We start from the raw sequence: 21,242 nt of genomic DNA, 5'->3' as shown, positions 1-21,242 counted from the left end.
TAGTGAATTGTGGTTCCTTTTACAAGGAGGTGCTAGTTGGGTTAGAGCGTACGGTTTCAGAGGGATTTGAGGTTAAGATATACCCAAGATGTAGATTTAACACAGAAGAATAAATCTTCCGTTTGGCATGTTGAATTTGTACCCTTTTTTTAAAAAAATTTTTATACAATTCGTGGGAAAAATGGTTATCAATACACTGATACACATTTTTAATAGCAAATGCATTAAACAGATCCTGAAATTATTTAAGCAGGGTCACTACTCTATGACTGTTTGTGGCAGCGGTTATGAAATGAATGAGGGTAAAGTGAAGGCAAAAATACCCAACTTGAAGAGAAGAAGATGAAAATCAGAGGGGTGTAATTTCTGACCACTGGTGAAACCAAATCAGAGTTAATCATATTTGTTGCCAGATTAGTGTGATTAGATAATAACAATACACATGCTGACACCACGCTGCAACAAATAAACACCTAAAGATCACATGTAGGGATATTTTTTCTTTGAAAATTAAAGCAATGGTGGGTGCTTGCCTTGTACTGTATTGCAGAGTGTCTGCATCGTGATAAGCATCATCATAGCAGACAGCATATCATGACAGCGTCGTTACAAGTTTCCACTACACCCCTCATCTAAACCATTAATATGATACACAGTTTGAAGTTTTGAAATAAATTAAACATTGGTATCAGCTACAAATGAAGCCACATACACATTCTTAATGCTACTTCTACTTATTTAGAGTGTAGGCTTTTTGCAAGAAGTTTACATAATGTCCTGTTCTTACTGACTGTTGGAAAAAGCCACGCTTCACAACATAAGAACCAAAAGACACATTAGCAGCAAAACACTTGGGTAATTTAATATAATTTCTTCTTTTCTGCTGTAACTACAGTGGAACTGTAACTCAGTGGGAAGACCAAAGCGTCAACCCTGCCAGCAGCATCAGTTTGATTCCCACTGAGGCCACCCACTCTAAAATGTATAAAAAGTGTGTGTATTCACAGTGCTTGGGATAAGTGTCAACTACATGCTATGTCTTATCTACAGTTATTTTAGTTGGGCTAGTCTGTCACACCCTCACATTTCTGAGCAGTAAAGTCTGTGGATATGTAGGAGTTCACCAAGTCCACTACAACCCACCTAAATTATCATCTACTCATTGCTGCTCTGAATAAGAAAGCAGCATTTAAAGTATCTCAGTAGGTACAGTCTAACCAATGATTGCAACATGTTCTGCAACTGGATTTCCTCACAATCCAAAAACAAAGGCGGTGAAAAATGCTCCTTTTGCCTTATACCAGCGTCTGGCGAAAAATCATTTGGCAATGAATTTAACATTTCATTGCACACGGAGGTAGGTGGTATACAAAATGCAGAGCTAGAAATGCCTGTAACTCAATGCAGGAACACATGCAGTCTGACGGCACATATGCTGCTGTGTTACTGACAACTAAATAAGGGATGATGAAGGTAAAAGAGGAAACAAAGGCTGCAAAATAAAACAATTCATTTCCTTACAAAAGGGGCCTTGCCACAAAAGCTAAAATCAATCCATTTATAATAACACATGCTTTCTCATCTCCCCCTCACACACACACCTCAGTGCAGCCTGTACACATGCCAGATCTTGTCGCCCCAGGAAATGGGCTTCATACATCTTGTCTGACTGCAATAAAGCAGTGCCTAAGATTCTATTTCCAATAAACGTCGACTGATTGGAAAACTCATTCTAATATCAATTTCCATCTGGGCCCTTTAAAAGGCAATCAGCATAGCTTCATCTCAGTATATCATGGGCTCCTTGAGATGATGACACAGCACTGGCTCTCTCCTTCTGCATAATGGCCTTCTCCTATCAAGGCATCTGCAATGAATAATACCACCCATGAATGGGCTATTTAGTCTGTGTTCGCACAGATAGGGGCCACTTCCCTGAATATTAATCCAGGGTTTTACACTTCATATGGTTCTCTCAGGGCTGCACCATTTTTCATTCGGAGGACTGAGGCACTTAGTGTGATTTGGCACACTCATAGTTTCTCTCCAAGCTTTCTCAGAAGTGACAATGGTGATTACCAACGGAATCTCACTTTGTTTAAGACATCCAGATCCCACCAAACAACAATTTAAGTCAAAGAATTTCTTTGACGAATGTTGTCAGCAGCTCATCTCAAAAACGTAAGGTCAAAGGAGAATCTAACCAAACGCACAGCCAAATGAATTTTAAAAGAGCAACAACGATAATATTCAATATTCTGGATATCAGATGTCTGTTAAAGGATACCCTGGTGGTTTTTCTAAATGTAATAATGTACAGGTCTGAACAACTCGTTTTGCCTTAGCATTTGCTTTTCAAAAAAATAGAAAACAAATAAAACATGGCAGTCGAAGCATGAAAAGCCCAACTAAATGCAAAATTATTATAGCATTTCCTCATCTCCATAGAATTAATAGTCAAGATTTCTTTTTCCTCACCTTCCAGCCACTGCCCGCCTCCCTGTAGTAGGGAAAGTTATCACAGATCCACTGGTAGATCTCGCTCAGTGTCATCTTCTTCTTTGGCGAGCTGTTGATAGCAAACGTGATAAGGCTGGCGTAGCTGTAGGGTGGCTTGCCATCCTTGTGCTGCTGCACCTCCTCCTGGTCCAGCGTGGTGTTGGGATCGAGCAGGGCGCTCTTCTTTCCCATGCCGGGCCCGTGGGCATTCTGGGCATCAGCCTTGCGAATGGCCGCCTGCATGGTTAGCTGAGGGAGCCAATCCATGGAGGTCAGGCTGCTTTCCAGCTCCGACGTCATGGTGACGACCGGCTGGACAAAAGGGGGTGGGGAAAATGTGAAGGTGGTGGTGGTAGCTGTTGGTGTTGGTGACTGATGGAGAGCAGACCAGGTGTGGAATAACAAAGGCGAGTGGGGAATGAAGTTAAGGCTCCCTCAGCTCAGGACATCAGCATACCATCTTCTGGAGATTAGCTGTAGAGAAACAGCAAAGAGACATGCTTAAATAAGTCAACCAGCCTGTGTGATAAGGAGAAATTAAACGTTGGGAATGTAGAGAAGGAAACAGCTCCAATATCAAAAACCAGGCGTGTTTGTAAAGCATGCTTATATTCGCTGTGCAGTAGATCACAAGCCAACCACTTTCTCCACCACTTGCTGCTCTGAAAGCTGACTCATAGCTGGGACTCCATCTGCACAGAGAGAGTAAATGCCAGGCAATTGTTTTCACAACTGCCAGCCAAATGGGGGAACGGCTCAGGAGGAATTCCGACTCTCTTGAGGGTAGTAAACCCCCTCTCTGTTCTTCCCTGCCTGCCTCCTTCCCCACCACCCCTTCCCCCCCCCAAATTGAGCCTCTGCTGTAAACAAGCCAGCTAGTGTCATCTTGCAAACTGTCCTCGGCACCGCGCGTGTTTCGCCGCCCGTAACAGCCTGTCTCGCTGTCCCTCTCGGCACACTGCCCTCTGAGTCTTAAAATAGGGGGGCAGAGTTGAAAAGCCTAAAGTTACCAAGATAGGTTAAAGGACGTACGTGTGTGTGTGTGTGTGTGTGTGTGTGTGTGTGTGTGTGTGTGTGTGTGTGTGTGTGTGTGTGTGTGTGAGTGAGTGAGTGAGTGAGTGAGTGAGAGAGAGAGAATGAAAATGCAATCAGGCTGAGGGGAAAAGCAGTCTGGAGAATGAGGACTCCTCACCAAGTTGTGGGATTTTTCTCTTGACTAAGCACGCTCACACAAGTGTGTTTGTTAGTGTGAGAGAGCATGTGAGAGTTTGAGTGCATGTCAGGCTGGAAATAACACAGTCTTGACAACACTTAACAGGTCAAATATCTTTCAAAAATAGTGTTTGTGTACCCTTGTGATGCCACTAAACCAGATTTTTCAAACTTTTTAAGCACATTTGAGAATAATGAGTATAACTACTCAACTAATAAATTTTACTTGTTATACTAATAATTATTTTTATTAAAACATGCTACAAAAAAGGAACCTCACTTTGTCTAAATGCAGTTTTACAAGTATTAAAAATATCTACTCCATTACTGACATCGAACTTTTAAAATCTCAGATTTGTTTTATATCCGTTTACTTAATAAGCAAGTCAAAAAACATGGCAAGACAGACAAAAAAAAAAAAAACATAATTTATATGCTGCTCTGCTTACCATCTGAAATGCATCAGGAAGAGTACGAAATTCCCAAATTGGCCGGCAGTTTGTGAGAAGCAGTATATGGCTGTCCCTTTCAATTGATCTCTCACAGTGGGGGTTAGCTAGTGCCCAGCAGCCAATTCAATATCTGCTATCAGTGCAGACAGGCAGAGCAGATGATGAAGGCATTTCCACACATCCAAACAGAATTTGGAGAAAGGAAAAACCAAAACCGGCTGCGGGAGATCATTAATGGATTGGCGCACTGGTCTTAAATCTTCCCTTAGTATAATCAGGGTCAGGTTTCATCAGCCGCTGTTAAGTTTGTAATCCAAGTTTTTCTGAACAAAATGCATTAAAATATTTTATTCATTCCATTTCTTGCCTGCTATTAAACTGATATAATTCCTATAAAGGATGCTCCAAGTATCAAAAACTCCCATTTTCAGGGCTAAGAAAGATGGATCTGATAGAGAAAAGCAGCTATGGTTACCTTGAATTTATGCCAGAATGTTTCAAAAACTACTTTTATGTTTAAGCCCCCCCACCCCCCCTCCCTCTTCTTCTTGGTGTCAAGTCATACGGTATGTGTACCCAAACTCTGGGCGTTTGTAACATACAGAGCGTGAAGGAAAACATAGAAACACTTTCTGCTGGAAAATGAAAAGTTTAGAAAGATGTTTTGATACTCGATTCCCCCCTTGATATTGTTACCTCGAGAATCTGTGGTAATGGATCAAAATCAAGCTGTTCAGACAAGCCTTATGAAACTCAAACATATTTTGAATCTGTTGTTTTTATTCTTCATTAGCACTTACATCATTGTTCACGGACAACACAGGAGAACTGAAACTTCTCCCCCATCCTCTGCAGTCAAGAGCAGACTGATAAATGAAGAGGCTTGCTGACTGACTATACTGACAGGTGAGTCAGACTAATGGTGAATAACTCTTCCTCATCATACAAATAAATACAAGGCATCTCCACCCTGTAACTGAACTGAAGGTGACTCACAGGGCTGCTGACAGTAATTTTCCCTCTATGAGTAGAAGCCCACTGAAATACAAAACTAATTAGATTTTAAAATTAATCTACACATTATACACCGTACGGGCCTCCGGTACAGATTTTACATCAGTGTTGTGCAGTCTCTGAAAGTGCAGCCAGTACAGCGTCCATTTTGAGATACTATGTGGTATTCTTAAACTGATCTCAGTTCAGTCAATAGCCCATTTAATTGATGTTCACACTGTTAAGTAGGGTTGCAACTATTATTTTAATCAATCTGCGGAGCATTTCCTCGACTGATTAACTGCTGGGCCAGCACACTTAGCTTTAATCTTGTGTCATGCTTTTGTCCTATCACAGATGTTCTGAAAAAGGCACAAACCACACATGAATGACAAGGTATAACTATAATATCCGACAATTTGTCTTATAAATTTTTTTTAAGTAATTAATTTCTCACTATTTTATTGTTGATCCACTATTTGACTAACTGTTTAGAGCTTGTTCAACACAAATAATCAAGAGCATTTAATATGAAATACTTTGCCTACATTAAAAGAAACTAACCCCGGGTTACAGTCTGTCACTTAGTTTAGACTGCCAGAACATGCCCAAGCGACAGTATTGTTTGGCCTTTGATTTGAGTCTGTTGCTATGCAACATGCTGACGTCACAATACGTCACTGAAAGTTTTGTTGGTTTCAACTTGTTGTTACTGATGTGAAATTACGATACAATGCTGTCATAAGGTCCTGTAGGTGCATAAATGCTACAAATAGGTCCTTTTCTAAGTAGTTGCAAGATAACATGACCATGTCTTAATATTCAATATAGATAAGAACCTTCAGGGGACCAAGACAGAGTAAAACACACACTGAAGTCAACTACAAAATAAAAGTTGACAAAATGTCAGGCAATAAGCCATGCTTATACATCAGTGTTTTTGTACAAGTATTTCTACAAGTCTGCCCCTCCTGCATTATTAAATACAGCATGTTGCCATCAGAAAAGCAGAAGAGAGTTAAAAGAAAAGAGAAAAAAAGAGAGAGACTTATGTGTAACTGATAAACTTGCAGCACGATGCATCATTGCAATGAAAATGTTTTCACAAAATACTGAGCATAAAGGGGGCATGCAAGGAGGAAGCAGGCTGAGCCTTCTGTTGGCCAGCAGAGGTGAGGTGACTGAGACAAGGGTTGATGAAAAGTGCTCCGCCCGATACATGGAGACACATGCCATTTGACCCTCCACGCTAATGATCCAGCTGCTACATAATCTGCAGGGCCAAGATGGTGACTTAATTAGAAAACCTTGTGCTGTGGCAGGAATGATGAAGCGCAACACAAGGAGGCAGTAAGACGGCCTCCCAGCTGCCTTCATTATCCAAGCAGTGGGACAGTCAGTGCAGGGATGTGCCCGAGCCCACTGCTGCATCACAGAGGGCCGTCTGATTACATACACCAACAGATTTGGGGGTGGGCAGAGGAGGCGGGGAAAACGAGAAAAGCCAGAGGACATGGAACGGTGGGGGTGGGCTTGGGCTAGGTTGGGCTTGGGCACAACCTAGATGGCATCAGGCCTGGTACAGAGTAGAAAGTGGCAATGGTCTGCATCCAAGGGGTCTTTGAGTTCAGGCTGTATCATTAGGAGCCCAAGGGAAAAGGCTGCAATGCCACACACATGGAGACACTTTGATCTAGCTGTAGGAAAATGAGGTTCCGTCACTGTCATCGCCAACAAAAAAAAAAAAAAAAGAAAAACATCTTTCTCCCTCTCTCCACTTTAATTTGTTTTTAGAATGGAGTGCCAAGAGTATTTTTGAGTGCTGAGAGGGAGAAATGGACAGTCAAATTTATTCTCTATTCAAGACTCAACATTTCTTTATCCTCCAGGGATTAATGGCAGATTTAGTTCTGAATGAAAAAATGAAGGCGTATTTGAAACATCTTAATTTACCAACTTCTTGACAGGACTTATCAACAGTCCTGCTGCCAGCAGAGCACTGACAGCAAATCAGTGATTGTGTTTGGTGTCTCAGCTACTAAGTTTGAAGTGGCTCAATCAAACTGACAGCGTGGCTATAATACATATGCCAAGATATCTTTTATTCAAGAATCCCCAACGAGGCAACAAGCTGAGTAACGACCAGGGATTACTCAACGTAACACAGCAGATTACGTCAACTCGTGTTAGGCAAGCATGTACCGAGCCACCAGTCAGCAACTGCGTCATAAAATCAGTGATGTACTCCCTTTACCACTATTGCAAAATTCATGCCTGCACTTAGCAAGCACTTAAAATTTTAGTACCCCCACAACAATGCATGGCCCAGAGAGAAATTAATATTTCAGCTGTGATATTAATACTGTGTATGACACTTAAATGACTTCAAACATTTTTTACAGTGACAGTAAGCATGTCTTTAATCGCAATTTAGAAAGCGAGGAGGGTTGATGAATGGGTGAACGTCTGCATAAAGTATACTAACATCATTACAGGCGTGTACGTACAAAGTGTTTCCTGGGACAGCTAAACAATGTCTGGAACCTTCTTCTGTGACATCGGATGTAGGGATACACTGTATCTTTCCAAAATAGACAATTTCATACTTAACCACGTTATGCAGCAAATGGTCGGATGCGAGGATGTGAGGGTATGAAATCTTTGAACTCTGAACCACAATCACATCTCACTGCAGCCTTCTGAAAAACCTCCAAACAGCAGTGTTTAAGATGTGGTATGACCCAATCGGCGTAGATTATTACTGGATCGTGAAGAATAAAACCTCCAAATGTTCGGGTGCGTTTCCAGTTCACTCTTTACTTTGGCACTTACACAGCTGCTTTTAACTAGGTATTAATTACCATAGCGCCTTATGGCTAATTAGCATAAGCTACATAAGAACATGGCTAATTTACATCAGATAACATATAAACATTACAAAAGCCATTTCAAAACAGCCATTCCTGAACCTATACTTACACAAAAGCATTTACAACCACCACAAAATGAGCGCTCCGTTTAAAAAAAAAAAAAAACAACGGACAAACAAAAAAACAACTTAACTGTGCATTACAGCTCAGAGCTTGGCTAACTACACAGTAAGCAACAGTGAAACGACAAAACTAAATCTTGGTTATTTTATTGCATTTATATTTATGCTTTACACAGTGCCTCATCTCTAATATGTTATTTATTAATAATGCAATGGGAGGTCATAGCAGTAGCAACAGGCTTGGGTTGTGGGGTATCGACCGTGGAAATCTGCATGGCAGCTTTGGCTTGTCCAATTTCATCCAACAACTCTTAACCAGCCTATTAAATAGTCTTACTTGCATAAAGCTAATAATTATATTCATACAATATGTCAATACATATGACACAAGAGGGGATCTTGAGCAACCATCTCTATGTGACAATTCTGCTTTACATTTGTGACCTATATTCTAGTTTAACAGTTCTGAACCTGGGACTGCATGCACAATACAAAAGTTCAATCTGCGTCCAGTATCCAGCTTTAATAGCAATTACAGCCTCAGTTTCAAACAACTGGCAAACATATACTAATGATTCCTGAAAGATGAGCATGGAATTCAAACTGTTGCAATATATTGTAAAGTCTTTCCCTCATAAAATAAATTCTCGAGCTGACCACTGTTGTGATTTGGCACTATATAAATACGACTGAAGTAATGTTTTGAGAAAAACTACCCACAAAATATCCTATAATAAGGTCACTCTGCTCTTGTCACACATTGCCTCAGTGCCAATGAATGAAACTAACAGGCAGGACATTCACCAAAAAGGGAACTAGTAACTGAAGCAGAAGTGCTGCATGCACACAAAAGGGAAGTAGGCAGAACAAAACGTGAATTAAATAGGTTTTACTATTTGAATTACAGGTATTTTTTTCCTGTCCAGAGAGAAAAGCAAAACAAAACAAAACAAACAAACAAACAAACAAACAAACAAAAACAGGCTATTGTGGATTTGCAGTAGTAACTACACCAACTGAAACAGCAAGCAGGTTTGTCATCCGTCATTTTTTTTTTTTTTAAATGCAAGGTCAATGAATCAGAAAAAATAAAACAGTTATTATGCTTGTCTAAAAAAATGCATATGCGTTAACCTGCATCTCAAGTATCTGTGTATCAAAAAACAGCGCCTGTCACTGTGTCTGTGCTCACTGCAGGAACTACCGAGGACAATGCAAAAGCTGTAATTTTAACTCGGCATGAGTAAAAACTTGTTTATACGTGACTCTATACTAGGGCTGGGCAATATCGAGTTTTTAAAAAAAATATCGAGATATTTTTATACGAGATATAAGATGTGACTATATCCTTTATATCGATATAGTCTATGTTACGTTATAATTATAGTTGTGGAGCCACAAGTTTGCCTCTCTTTCGTCCACTTTTGTCTTTACGCAACGTTACTTGACCTCGCCTCTCTCCTTCACTGAACACAACTCCCCCTCCTTCCCCATCGCTTCACCTGCAGGCAGCGACAAGATGGACACGGCAAATCTCCGTTAACGAGTTACTGCGCATCGCCCCGTGCGTGGGGCTGAACGGCGTCAACGTGTTAACGAGCTAACCACGCTAACAAGCTAACCACACTAACGCCATGCACGGCCTGAAATCCTTTCATTTTCTCAAAAGTTGACAGCGCGCCTTATGTATGAATTCTGGTTGTGCTTGATGACCGCGAACCGATTTAATGTGGTACACGGTGCTCAGCAATCTGTCAAAAAATGTTTTAGTAAGACTTTGGTAAGCTACGGAGCTGCACCGCTTGATGGATTGTCGGAGCATTATGGCTACCGAGGAGCCTCGCGTAGTAATACGTACTGTGCTTCAACATAATATTACCGTATTGTGTGTGTATAAGGACCATAAATGGCACCTGTTAAGAGACATGGTTACGAAGCGGACTTCAAACTCCAGGCTGTCAGTCACGCAGTAGAACTTTTGGGAACAGAGCTGCTGTGAAATCTGTCTTTGTTATTATGCTCAGCGTCTTTTAGTTTACATTTTGACTGCACAATTGTGAGCTCTTTGTTATGCACAAAAACAACATAGTTTTCTTTTATTTATGGAGCATTATTATTTAATAAATGCTCATAATTTATTTTTGAGTAGTTCTTTTCATGTACATCTATGCTGTATGTTAGTAAAAGTGCCTGTGTGACATCTGGGACACAGCTTTGACTAAGAACTCTCTTTTTGTTCTTACTTTATGGCTTTAAAAAAATATCGAGATATATATCTTATATCGCCATCCAGCTAAAAAATATCGAGATATGAATTTTGGGTCATATCGCCCAGTCCTACTCTATACTATAACACAAGGTGAACACGGTATACAAATTCTCTACAATTAAAGCTTACAAATACATTTGTTCAATATGACTAATTTTATAGGTGTTTATACCAATCAGCAATTAATCAGCAATTAAGTGGGGGATGCAAAGTGACCACGCTAAAGCCCATTAATAAATATGTTGACTGGAGTGTGGCGTGAACTGAAGGGGTTACATTTCAAAATCCTTAGCCAATTCCCTTCAGACCCTTTAGGTGCATCTAAAATACAACCCCTCTCAGATGCATAACTTTAGATAAAGGCAATGAGAGCCTTTATCTAAAGGCTCCTCCCAGTTTCATTCAAACATTTCAATGGCTCTGACAGATAGAAGCCACAGTACTAGTGTTATATCATGTCCTGTGTGTTAACAGTACATCAGAGATGTATAATGCATTATGTCATAGTTCTCTGAACTTGGTGGCTATATTTTGATATTATTTTTGATAACTAAAGCCATGTAATCCAAGTAGCCACGCTTTAATAAACTTCAGTAAACAGATGAAACAAGTGTACAACTGTAGCTTGCAAACCACACTTCGCTGGCCTGAAGTGCAGATCACAATGTAATTTGCTGTTAGATTCTGATCAATTCCATCTCTGTGTCAGGGATAATTTATCATACATAATTAATGAGGTTACTGCTGTTGTGCCACACGTCTAAATGGGCAGAACTCTTTGGATTTGGAGAGGCTTACGGATGACTTGTGATGCAGTTTGGCACTGCGAGTGTGTAATAAACTCAGAAGAAAGGCTTCCAGAAACAGCTGGAAGCAACAGACGAACTTCAGCTCCCGTTAGCATTTCGTCAGAACTCGGATTACAGTCATTAACGGGGAATCTCATTAGCCCGGCTCCTCAATGCGGTTAGGTCTTAACCATAAATGACGTGAAATTGTAGATTAAAGTGAAGGAACACTCAAAATGCAACATACGTGAAAGGTGTTTGGCATTTCTGGAGAGTTCTGTATACACCTTCACTAAATGAAGGCATGCAAATGGAGCGTCCTGCACTCTGATGTTTATGGATCAGTGTAGAAATGTGTTGCTCTCTGTCCATTGTGCAACAAAAAGTCTGTTTGTTAACATTGTTATTTGCAAATATTGCTATCCCTACTGTATAACAAGAATAAACGTATTTAGGATAATGCAGCATCACCTCATAATAGATCCTATTCAAAGTATAACATAGACGTCTATGGATTTTCAGGACACTGTGTGCAGCAGTGTGTTTGAGGAAGGGTTACTAAAATATCTTAAATGCGTTCATTTTTTAAACATTTAGAATTGAGGATTTTGTTCAACACAAGTCAACAAAAGTTAGAATGACTTAAATTACTTTCAATATGTTTTTTAAAGATTACTGATAGTTGACCTCACTTCCTAAGTGAGTTACCATCAAGAGTCTATGTGAAGACATCTCTTTTTGTAGCCTCCTAGGACCTGGCGTCCACATATGTGGGTGGACATCACATTTTGGGTTATTTAGACCAAAATACTCAATTTTGCTCTACAAGGGCCTTATGTCCACTTAGGAGGACATTATACTGTTAATGTTCTATCGAAATCTTAAACGAATATCCTCATATGTGGCTCTCATTTTTCTTAGAAACAAAAATCAGGTAAAACAAACAAACAAACAAACAAACAAACAAACAAACAAAATCTGGTAATTCTTTGTTTTTATATTCATCGGGCCCCAATATGCTCAAATATCAAAGAGAAATCAAAAATGCATGCCATGTAAGAGTTCGGGTCTTAGGTGGTTAAGGCTCTTTGATTAAGTTGTAAAGCAAGGCAGGACTAGTTTAGTCTGCAACCTAAACTTCTTTTTTTTTTTAACCAATCTCAATTTATTCAGTCATTGGCTAGCATTAGAAATATGTAAATATATATACACACATTAGTTATACAAAATAGGTTATCAGAGCTGCATTAATCCATTAAAATATTTAACTTTTTTTGCAGGCTGTGTGTTGCCATTATGAGTTTTCAGTTTGCCATTTCCTCTCAAGTTTCTATAGAATGACAAATGCTTGCTGTAATAGGAAAAAAATATTTTTATTGTATAATAAGGCTATACCACAGTCAACCCATTTTATTTCGTACCTAGAACACAGAGTTGCCTACCGAGAACTACTTCCCCTCAAATACCTGTGCATCACTGTCATCATTTCCTCTCTGAGAAAAGAGTAGGCTATTCTGCTCACATTCTGACTCCCACTTGCAGACAGAAGACTGTTGATAGGCACCAGACCAGCGCTCTCCTGCACTTATCTGCAATTTCCGCGATTAATCCCCTTTTACTGCAGTCATGCATCCGTCACGGCTAACACTCCAGCAGCATGTGTCTGCTCAGCTACAGACACAACCATTAAGGCCCTTGATGACTATGCTGCTGCATGTGCTACCTTAGAACTGCAGAGGTGATGAATGCAGCATTAAAAACAATGTCACTAGGATTCAAACAAACCACAATAAATATTTACACCAATGATTGTTAAATGCTGACCTGACTTTGGCGTGTTTGGAGAGAGAGACAGGGAGAGCACGAGATGGAGAGAGACACAACAAGGGAAAGTGAAAGAGCGAGAGAGAGAGAGCTCATTATGACAAGAATCTTCCCGTAGTGTGATGGTAACTTGGCAAAAGGGAGGGGAATCACTAAGTGTGCTCCCTCTGTTATGCCTGAAGATTTGGCACTTGCACTCACAACAACAACAGTGATGTAACCTGGTAACAAGACTTTGGCATGTGTACTCTCGACCGAAACCCGGGTCATACCTTCCATATCAACGGCTTTATATACAGCGTGGGAGAAGCTCGTGTTTTCCTAGCGATTGCAAGGGGGGAGGAATAAACAGGGAGGGGTGGGAACTCTGCTCACCTGCCCTTCAGTCAAAGGAGAGACTCCTCACTTTTTCCACCCCTGGAGTCAAAAGGACTTATGGGGTTATTTTAAGGATCTTTCAAACTAAAATAGCCGTGTGTCTGAGTATTGTGATTGCACGTGAGCTCTAATCATGTAGCGAACCACCCTAAGCCTCATCTTCATTAAAAAACTAAAAAGTAGGTACCAGCAATGCCAAGGCAACAGCTTTTAATGTCAGTCTTCCTTCTCAATTAAAGGCTTAATGGTTCCGCTGAAACCACCCCCAGGAAGAAAGCATTAATAACCCAGTCCTTACTTGCATTTTTAGGATGTGTCAATTATCGCTTCACTGCTCACACGGCTGAGCACATTGTTCAGCTTATTGCAGCCTACAGCAGAGCCAGTCACCAACTGAGGTCTCTGAACGCTGTGCACAAGCGTGCGTGTTTTACAGTGTAATCTACGTGTCAGTTATATTAGTAGGTTACATTTTGTTCGAGTTGGTTTTTAAGATGCAGGCAAGCAGACCTCTCTGCTGCGCTCTTAAAAAAGAAAAATGGTATACATGCTCTTTCAGCTCCCCTACTCCCTCAATCCCACTTCGCCTGTGGTTGAACAAATCAAGTCCATAATTATTCTGCCAATCAATGGGGAGCGCAACTGTGGCTGTGGGGCAGTTTAACGCTGAGGAGAGAGGGAGAGAGAGTTGTCAAAGCAAAGCTAAACCTCAACATCCTTTAAACCCGCCAAACCTTAAAAAGGCAAGAGAGATACCTTTGTCTTATTAGCTGGTGCCAAATAAAGGGAGGAATTCTAAATATGTGATAAAGAGAAAGGGCGCCCAGCTGCTGCAAACAGACAGAGAGAAAGACATGCAAGTCGGGCAGAGGGACAGATCACAGTAGTCAAAGATCTGGGAGTTGTCTGGGGGATCAAGAGAGCTGCTTCAGGCTGTCTGGATAGGCCACAAAGCAAGCAATAGGGATCATAATCCCCGAATCAAGACACAGCCAAAGCAAGAGAAAAATGTGAATGGATGTACCAGTGGAAGACTTTAGCGATTAGGGACATGTCCTCAGCTTCTCAGCAGTCAACCATGTTCCATGGTAATGTTGGTTTGCGGGACTGGATTGATTTATATTAGAACCCAACATATATTTGCCATTTACAGAACTAAAACATTCCAATATTGGCCAAGGTTGTTTATATGTTTAAATGCACATATATCTATGATGTATTAGGAGTTACCCAGAAGGGAAAATGAAGGAAACATCATTTATAAGCTATACATTTCACAGAAGACTGGAGTTGGAGCTGCTCTGCTGGACAAACTGTTTGATGACACCATTTCCAAATTTCCCCAAGGTTATTTTTGTATGCGTGATGCGATATGTTCTGTTGAAAAGGAGAGAGACCGGAAAAGTTGTCATATCAGACAATATATGCACCCATTCCAATTTATCAGTTAAGAGCTGATATCAGATAGCTGACACATGGTTGTGGTCATGCACAGATAGACATGTAGACAAAAAGACAGATAAAAGGATGGAGAGCTTTAGGCAGATAAAGGGAAGACACACAAGCACAAGGCTCCCAGTTAATTTCTGTAACTGCAGGTCAATACAAAAAACATAAAATGTTCCAGTAATTGAATAAGGCCATCCAGTGAATCAGAGCAGTGATCAGGAGGGGTTTGTCTCTCCATCCCTAACAGCTTGCCTGGGAGGTGGCCTTTATTTTGGAGGTGGCGTGGGTGCCTTGACACTGACCATGCGGGCCCAATTACCCCAGTCCCACGGCCTGGGGGCCCATATTAACACAGTTCCCCCCGGGAGGTTGACTCTATGCCAGCCTGGCAGCCAGCAAGACTCTGCTACTGAATCACAAATAGACCACTTAAGGTGCTGGCAGCCCGAGTGTTTGGTGGCAATCTTGAGGGCCTATCCGCCTCAGTATTGGCTACATCCAGGTCTATGCTGATGAACCAGTTTCTGAGGTGAGCAGCGAGCTCTGTCTGCATGGGATCAAAACACGATATGCTGTCCACAAAAAAAAAAAAAGAAAGAAAGAAATCTGCACCACCTGAGTAAAGTTATTCTCTTTAGGAGTTAAAACAGTAAAAGAAATGCAGTAATACCAAGGAAGAGTCAGTTCAGTTTTATTTATATTGCCTAGGGCTGGGCGATATATCGAGTTTTTTAAAAGTATCGATATATTTTTATACGAGATATAAGATGTGACTATATCCTTTATATCAATATAGTCTATGTTACGTTATCATTATAGTTGTGGAGCCACAAGTTTGCCTCTCTTTTGTCCACTTTTATCTTTACGCAACGTTACTTGACCTCGCCTCTCTCCTTCACTGAACACAACTCCCCCTCCTTCCCCATCGCTTCACCTGCAGGCAGCGACAAGATGGACACGACAAATCTCCGTTAACGAGTTACTGCGCATCGCCCCGTGCGTGGGGCTGAATGGCGTCAACGTGCTAACGAGCTAACCACACTAACGCCATGCACGGCCTGAAATCCTTTCATTTTCTCAAAAGTACCGAGGAGCCTCGCGTAGTAATACGTACTGTGCTTCAACGTAATATTACCGTATTGTGTGTGTATAAGGACCATAAATGGCACCTGTTAAGAGACATGGTTACGAAGCGGATTTCAAACTCCAGGGTGTCAGTCACGCAGTAGAACTTGGGAACAGAGCAGCTGCAAAATCTGTCTATGTTATTATGCTCAGCGTCTGTTAGTTTACATTTTGACTGCACAATTGTGAGCTCTTTGTTATGCACAAAAACAACAGTTTTCTTTTATTTATGGAGCATTATTATTTAATAAATGCTCATAATTTATTTTTGAGTAGTTCTTTTCATGTACATCTATGCTGTATGTTAATAAAAGTGCCTGTGTGACATCTGGGACACAGCTTTGACTAAGAACTCTTTCTGTTCTTATGGCTTTAAAAAAATATCGAGATATATATCTTATACCACCATCTAGCTAAAAAATATCGAGATGTGAATTTTGGGTCATATCGCCCAGCCCTAATATTGCCCAAATGATAAAAACGGTTGCCTAAGGATGCTTTATGCTGTAAGACGCTACTGAAATACAGAGAAAACCCCAGCAATCAGACAACATCCTTTGAGCAAGCACTTTGTGACAGCGGGAAGGAAAAACTTCTGGCAGAACCAGGTACCCACCAGCCATCTCCCGTGACTAGCTCGTGGGTGGGAGGAGGGAGATGGAACAAAAAAACAACTGTGGAAATGTAGACCTATGTGGGGTATAAAAACATAGGTTGATGACTTTTATCAATTTAATAATCAATTCATCATTCTCTTTTCTAGCAATTTTTTTTAAATGACTGATTCCAGCTTCTTAATTCTTAACAGATTATGAAGCACTGTGGTCAACTCTGTTGTTTTTAAATGTGCTATACAAATATATTTTAAATTGAATTGAATTAATGGTGAGGAAACACCACTTCTCTTTACCTTACATGACAGAACTGTACAGACCGTTTTGCAAGTCAGTCTATTAGATTATCTTAAATTGGGCTAAAACTGCTGGTTTAATTTATAATGACAAACTGCCACATTAATCAATAATAGAAATTAACACTGAGCAACAGGCATGGTCAAGTAATTCCAATATGATGAGAATTACAAAAGATTATTAGGTCTAAATGACCAGCACATATTCAGTTGTCTGTCAAATACACAGTGACAGCTCGAACATATATCATAGATAAATGTGAAAAATGTGGAGGAGACACAATGAAGAAATGTTAAAAAGAAAGGATGCCAGAATAACCCAAGCAAGATTTAAAAGAATTACCTGTGTGGGCAATGCGTGTTCTGAGTACACAACAAAGAGCAGCAATCGGGTCATGAATTTCAAATTCAAAACACAGTGGATGAGCATTGGCAGCTCTAAAGCGGGAGCAGACCGAAGGAGCTGTAACATTAGTTAGACTGAGACAGAATTTTTTTTCCAAACTCCAAGTACAAAGAAAAAAAAATTAAAGTTGAAATAGCTTGCGGTTTTGGTTGATCTGTTAGATGTTCCTCTCACGTAAAGCCAAAAATCGTCTTCATTTATAATGGCACTAGAACTGGGGTTATAATTAAAACCATTTTGCTTTTTAATCAATATTCAATCTCTCAGAAATAATTAACAGCATATTAAAGAGTTTACTGCCTGACAGAGCTGGATGCCTCTACATCATTAAGCTGTTGAAGCGCTGCTCTTTGACTCCTCATGTCCCATTTCAGTGGTTTACTGCGCCTCCGTACAGGCTTTTTAAAATGCTCCCGGAGTTGTACTATACCTGCAGATGATAATACGGTCCGCTGATAACATATAGCATATATACTTTCCCGCTCACACCGAGACATGGCTTTTTAGCATGTAAACACTTACATGAGTGAATGTGCGTGCTACAAATACAAGGCTTACGCAAGTGCAGCTTCACGGGAAATGAAAGCAAACTACGTTCAAGGTTTGCAGGGCATATTGCTGAGAGTCAGCCACCTGCCATAAATCTGTGCCCTTTCCCCTGAGTGATAATGCACACTGCATTGGAAGTTGCACAACAACACGGCACACAACATATTAGCAGGCTGGGAAGTCATGGGTCAATAGTTACACATTTTCTTCACTCTCCATTCTTCAGCATTACCAAGGCATTTAAGCCACTGAGATACTGGAGGTTTCTGTTCTGCAGACTCTCTCTGTCAAATACATAATACACAGGTCACACACACATTAGCACCCCCCACCCCACATGCAGTCCAGTTAAACCATGATCATAATTATCATATATGTCTACAAGAGAGACAATTTAGCCACTGTAGCAGAATACAGTATGAAAGCACTGCAATCAGCTGTTGAATTAAACAACACTGTCTTGCGTCACCAGGAATTGTCTGTGTTTATACAAGCCAATAAATTCCTTGGGCATTCTCCAGATGACTTCCATGATAATTTGGACGCAGCTCAGTTCTACTGCTGATTAAGGAGAGAGCGGCCGAGTAAAAACATGAAACCGAGACTGTCTGCAGCCAGGCCAGGAATGAGTGGACCAGGAATTCATTTTCATGTGGAACAGACAGCTGTCGGTGTCTATACCTGTTCTCTTCACGCCACTACGTTCCAGACAATTTCAATTAATTTGGTTTCCTGGAGACAATGTTGCTATTTATATGGGTGTGGATAACGTGGGGAAGGTAACAGCAATCGTTGTTGGTTTAAGCTCTGCAGTCAAAACACCTAGTGGCAAAGAAATGGATGTGAGGTTACTGCCTTACGAGAGGCACAATAGGTCATCACAAAAGGAGTAGATTTACCATAATAAACAGCAGACACGTGAGTTAGGCCTAAAGTCAAAACTTCTTGGCTTCCACTTCTAACCTGACAAGAGGAGATTTGATGGTAACTCAGATATATTGGCACTCAGCCTCTGGTGCTTTTGAATAAAAGCTTTTACGCAAATACTGGATTTGCTACTTGCATTGTTTGGGCACAACTAAGCTAACAGCACATCTTGGCAGTCTGATACAACACAGAAACCAAAATAAAGATGTGACTCATCCAAGGTTGGTACGTACATTATGACAATTGATAGCCTTAAAATAGACCTCTATTATGTGGTTTGTTTAAATTTACTTAAACATTTCTTCTATATATAGATGAAAGGCAATCAAAACTAATCGCCATAATTTAATATAGTTAAGAGATTGCGGTTGTGGGAAAAGTGCTGTAGGAGCAACTGGAAAAGGAAAAATAAGACCACGACATAACCGAGTTGAACAGTTTAACAGAGGATAAATCTAAATGACAAATTTTAACACTTATCCCACTCTTGCAGGATTCAGCCAGGAGGCTGTATAAGCACTTAGACTGTTGTATGAGTAGAAGTTGTGTTTGCATTAAGGAAAGTGGTCCACTGTAAACTCTACTGACATTTACTCTTCAAAGGTATGTTATGGTCCCCTAAGTAACAGTCCATAAGATGGCACGAAACTTAAATAGTTCTATTCATCCACTGATTAACATAACCATCATAAAGTAACTACTCAGACCGGATGTTGTTAAGCAGCTGACTCAACACTGCAGTATGAACACAAGGACATTTCTCACAGGCAGATGAATGCCCCATATCATCCGACTTTTGAGATCCAGTGCGCCTGGTTGCAATATACAAGACACTATTGAAGCCCCTGAATATCATTACACAAGTTGCAACTCTTCGTCGCACATCAGCCTGAACCCAAATACCCATGTTGCTACATTTTTTTCACTTAACCAGTTAAACTACAGGAACAGCAACGGTGCTCCTGGTAAATCATCCAGCGACACAAACACAGGCCACAGCTGCCTCAAACACCCTTAGGAACTCCAATTGTGTCCCCACCCAACACTCCTGCAGACAGCCCAACCCCCTGCAACACAGGAACTCCCTCCAGTGTGAAGAAGCCGTCAGACGGCAATTTGAGAGTGTTGTCAGACAGGAGAGCCACGAGCAGAAGGAGTTGCTCTTCTACTATTGTGAAATTGACTGTGGTGTTTCCAATGAGAAACTCTTCATTTTAGAGGAAGGTGTAGTGGGGGGAGGGGGGGGGACTTCTTTCCACACCAATACAATACATCAAATACCTCAAAAACAAGAGTTTATCAGCACTACTGATCAGCGAACTGCCCAGTCTGTCTATTGATTCTGTGTGTCATTTTTAACATACAATAAAAAAAACACTTAATCCCACAGATGCGAGGCCTTCGAGCTGCAGCATTTCTTGAAGACCCGAGGTGCAAATTAACTGCAGTAAACAGTGATGTTCCCACAGAATCTGTTTTCCCAAAGTGCTGCTTTCCAGCGGGCAAACAACTTAACACCTGGAGTTCAGAAGCAGCACTGACAGATCAGCAAATGCTTGGTAGTAGTAAAACAAAAGCCTCAGAAAAATATAGTAATTCTGACTAGAATCAGAATTTTCTGGCTGAATCTGTACGATTACTAGATAGTCAATGTGTTCATAATTTTTAAACAACAATTATTTGCATGGGACTGACTTTTGACCACAGTTTTAAAAAAGATGAGCCAAAGAGAGTAAGTGAGAGAAATACAACTGAAACTTACACTTACTCATTGCTTCCACACACTGACTATACTTGGGTGGTCCATCAAGAGATACTGACTGCATTGTGATCAATTCCCTTGTTCTTGTTTTGAAAGGCCACTCGCTGTTAACCCGCTAACTTCAATCTTTCCTGGTCCACTGTTCCCCTACAGACAGGCTGCTGCTTGGCCCACAAAACTCCACCATCTTTCACTGCATCCTGTGATAGATGCTTGTTTTGCTCATGCTACCCGCTCTGAGCTAGGGGTGGACGGTATAACCGTATACAGTAGAAACGATATAAATTTGGCCAACGGTAGAGATTTTGACTCTACCGCTCTACCACGATAGCGCATGTTGATGGTGTCATCAAGCTGTGCCTGTTTTGGTTGAAAGCATTCCAGCGGCTGCAAACAACATCATCTGCAAATTAGGCCGGGCGATAGTAATAACAAAGGGACAAAGCCCTTTTGGAATATGGGGAAAGCCAAAAACTGTGCTTCCTCCACTTCCGTACTGAATTCTCTCGCAGCTGCCCTATTCCCATGTTGTTGCAGTATATTAATGACTAACCTCGTATTGTGGATGGATTATCTCAGTTGTTCTCCTAACTGAAGTTTGCTCCATTTATAGCATCCTGCCATGCAATTGCATTTGTCCCTAACCACCAGAAACCTGCACGTTAACTTTTATCGAGTGGATCACGTAGGACATCATTATATACCAG

The 21,242-nt window shown here is 40.8% G+C and overlaps 1 protein-coding gene across 3 annotated transcripts in view; it reads right to left on the bottom strand.

Moving 5' to 3' along the window:
• The window catches only part of foxj3 (forkhead box J3), an 89,047-nt gene that overhangs the window by 50,707 nt on the left and 17,098 nt on the right, over positions 1–21,242 (bottom strand). For all 3 annotated transcript variants that reach the window (XM_035904404.2, XM_035904401.2, XM_006783208.3), the window contains one exon: positions 2,479–2,973. In XM_035904404.2, coding sequence (XP_035760297.1) covers positions 2,479–2,799 — 321 coding nt within the window. In that variant the 5' untranslated portion in view covers positions 2,800–2,973. The remainder of the gene's footprint in view (positions 1–2,478; positions 2,974–21,242) is intronic.

This window comes from Neolamprologus brichardi, chromosome 5 (assembly GCF_056152115.1).
Source record: "Neolamprologus brichardi isolate AB-2024 chromosome 5, ASM5615211v1, whole genome shotgun sequence".
NCBI classification, from domain to species: Eukaryota; Metazoa; Chordata; class Actinopteri; order Cichliformes; family Cichlidae; genus Neolamprologus; species Neolamprologus brichardi.
The sequence above is the reverse complement of the archived record's forward strand: the minus strand, read 5'-3'. Positions and strand labels throughout refer to the sequence as shown.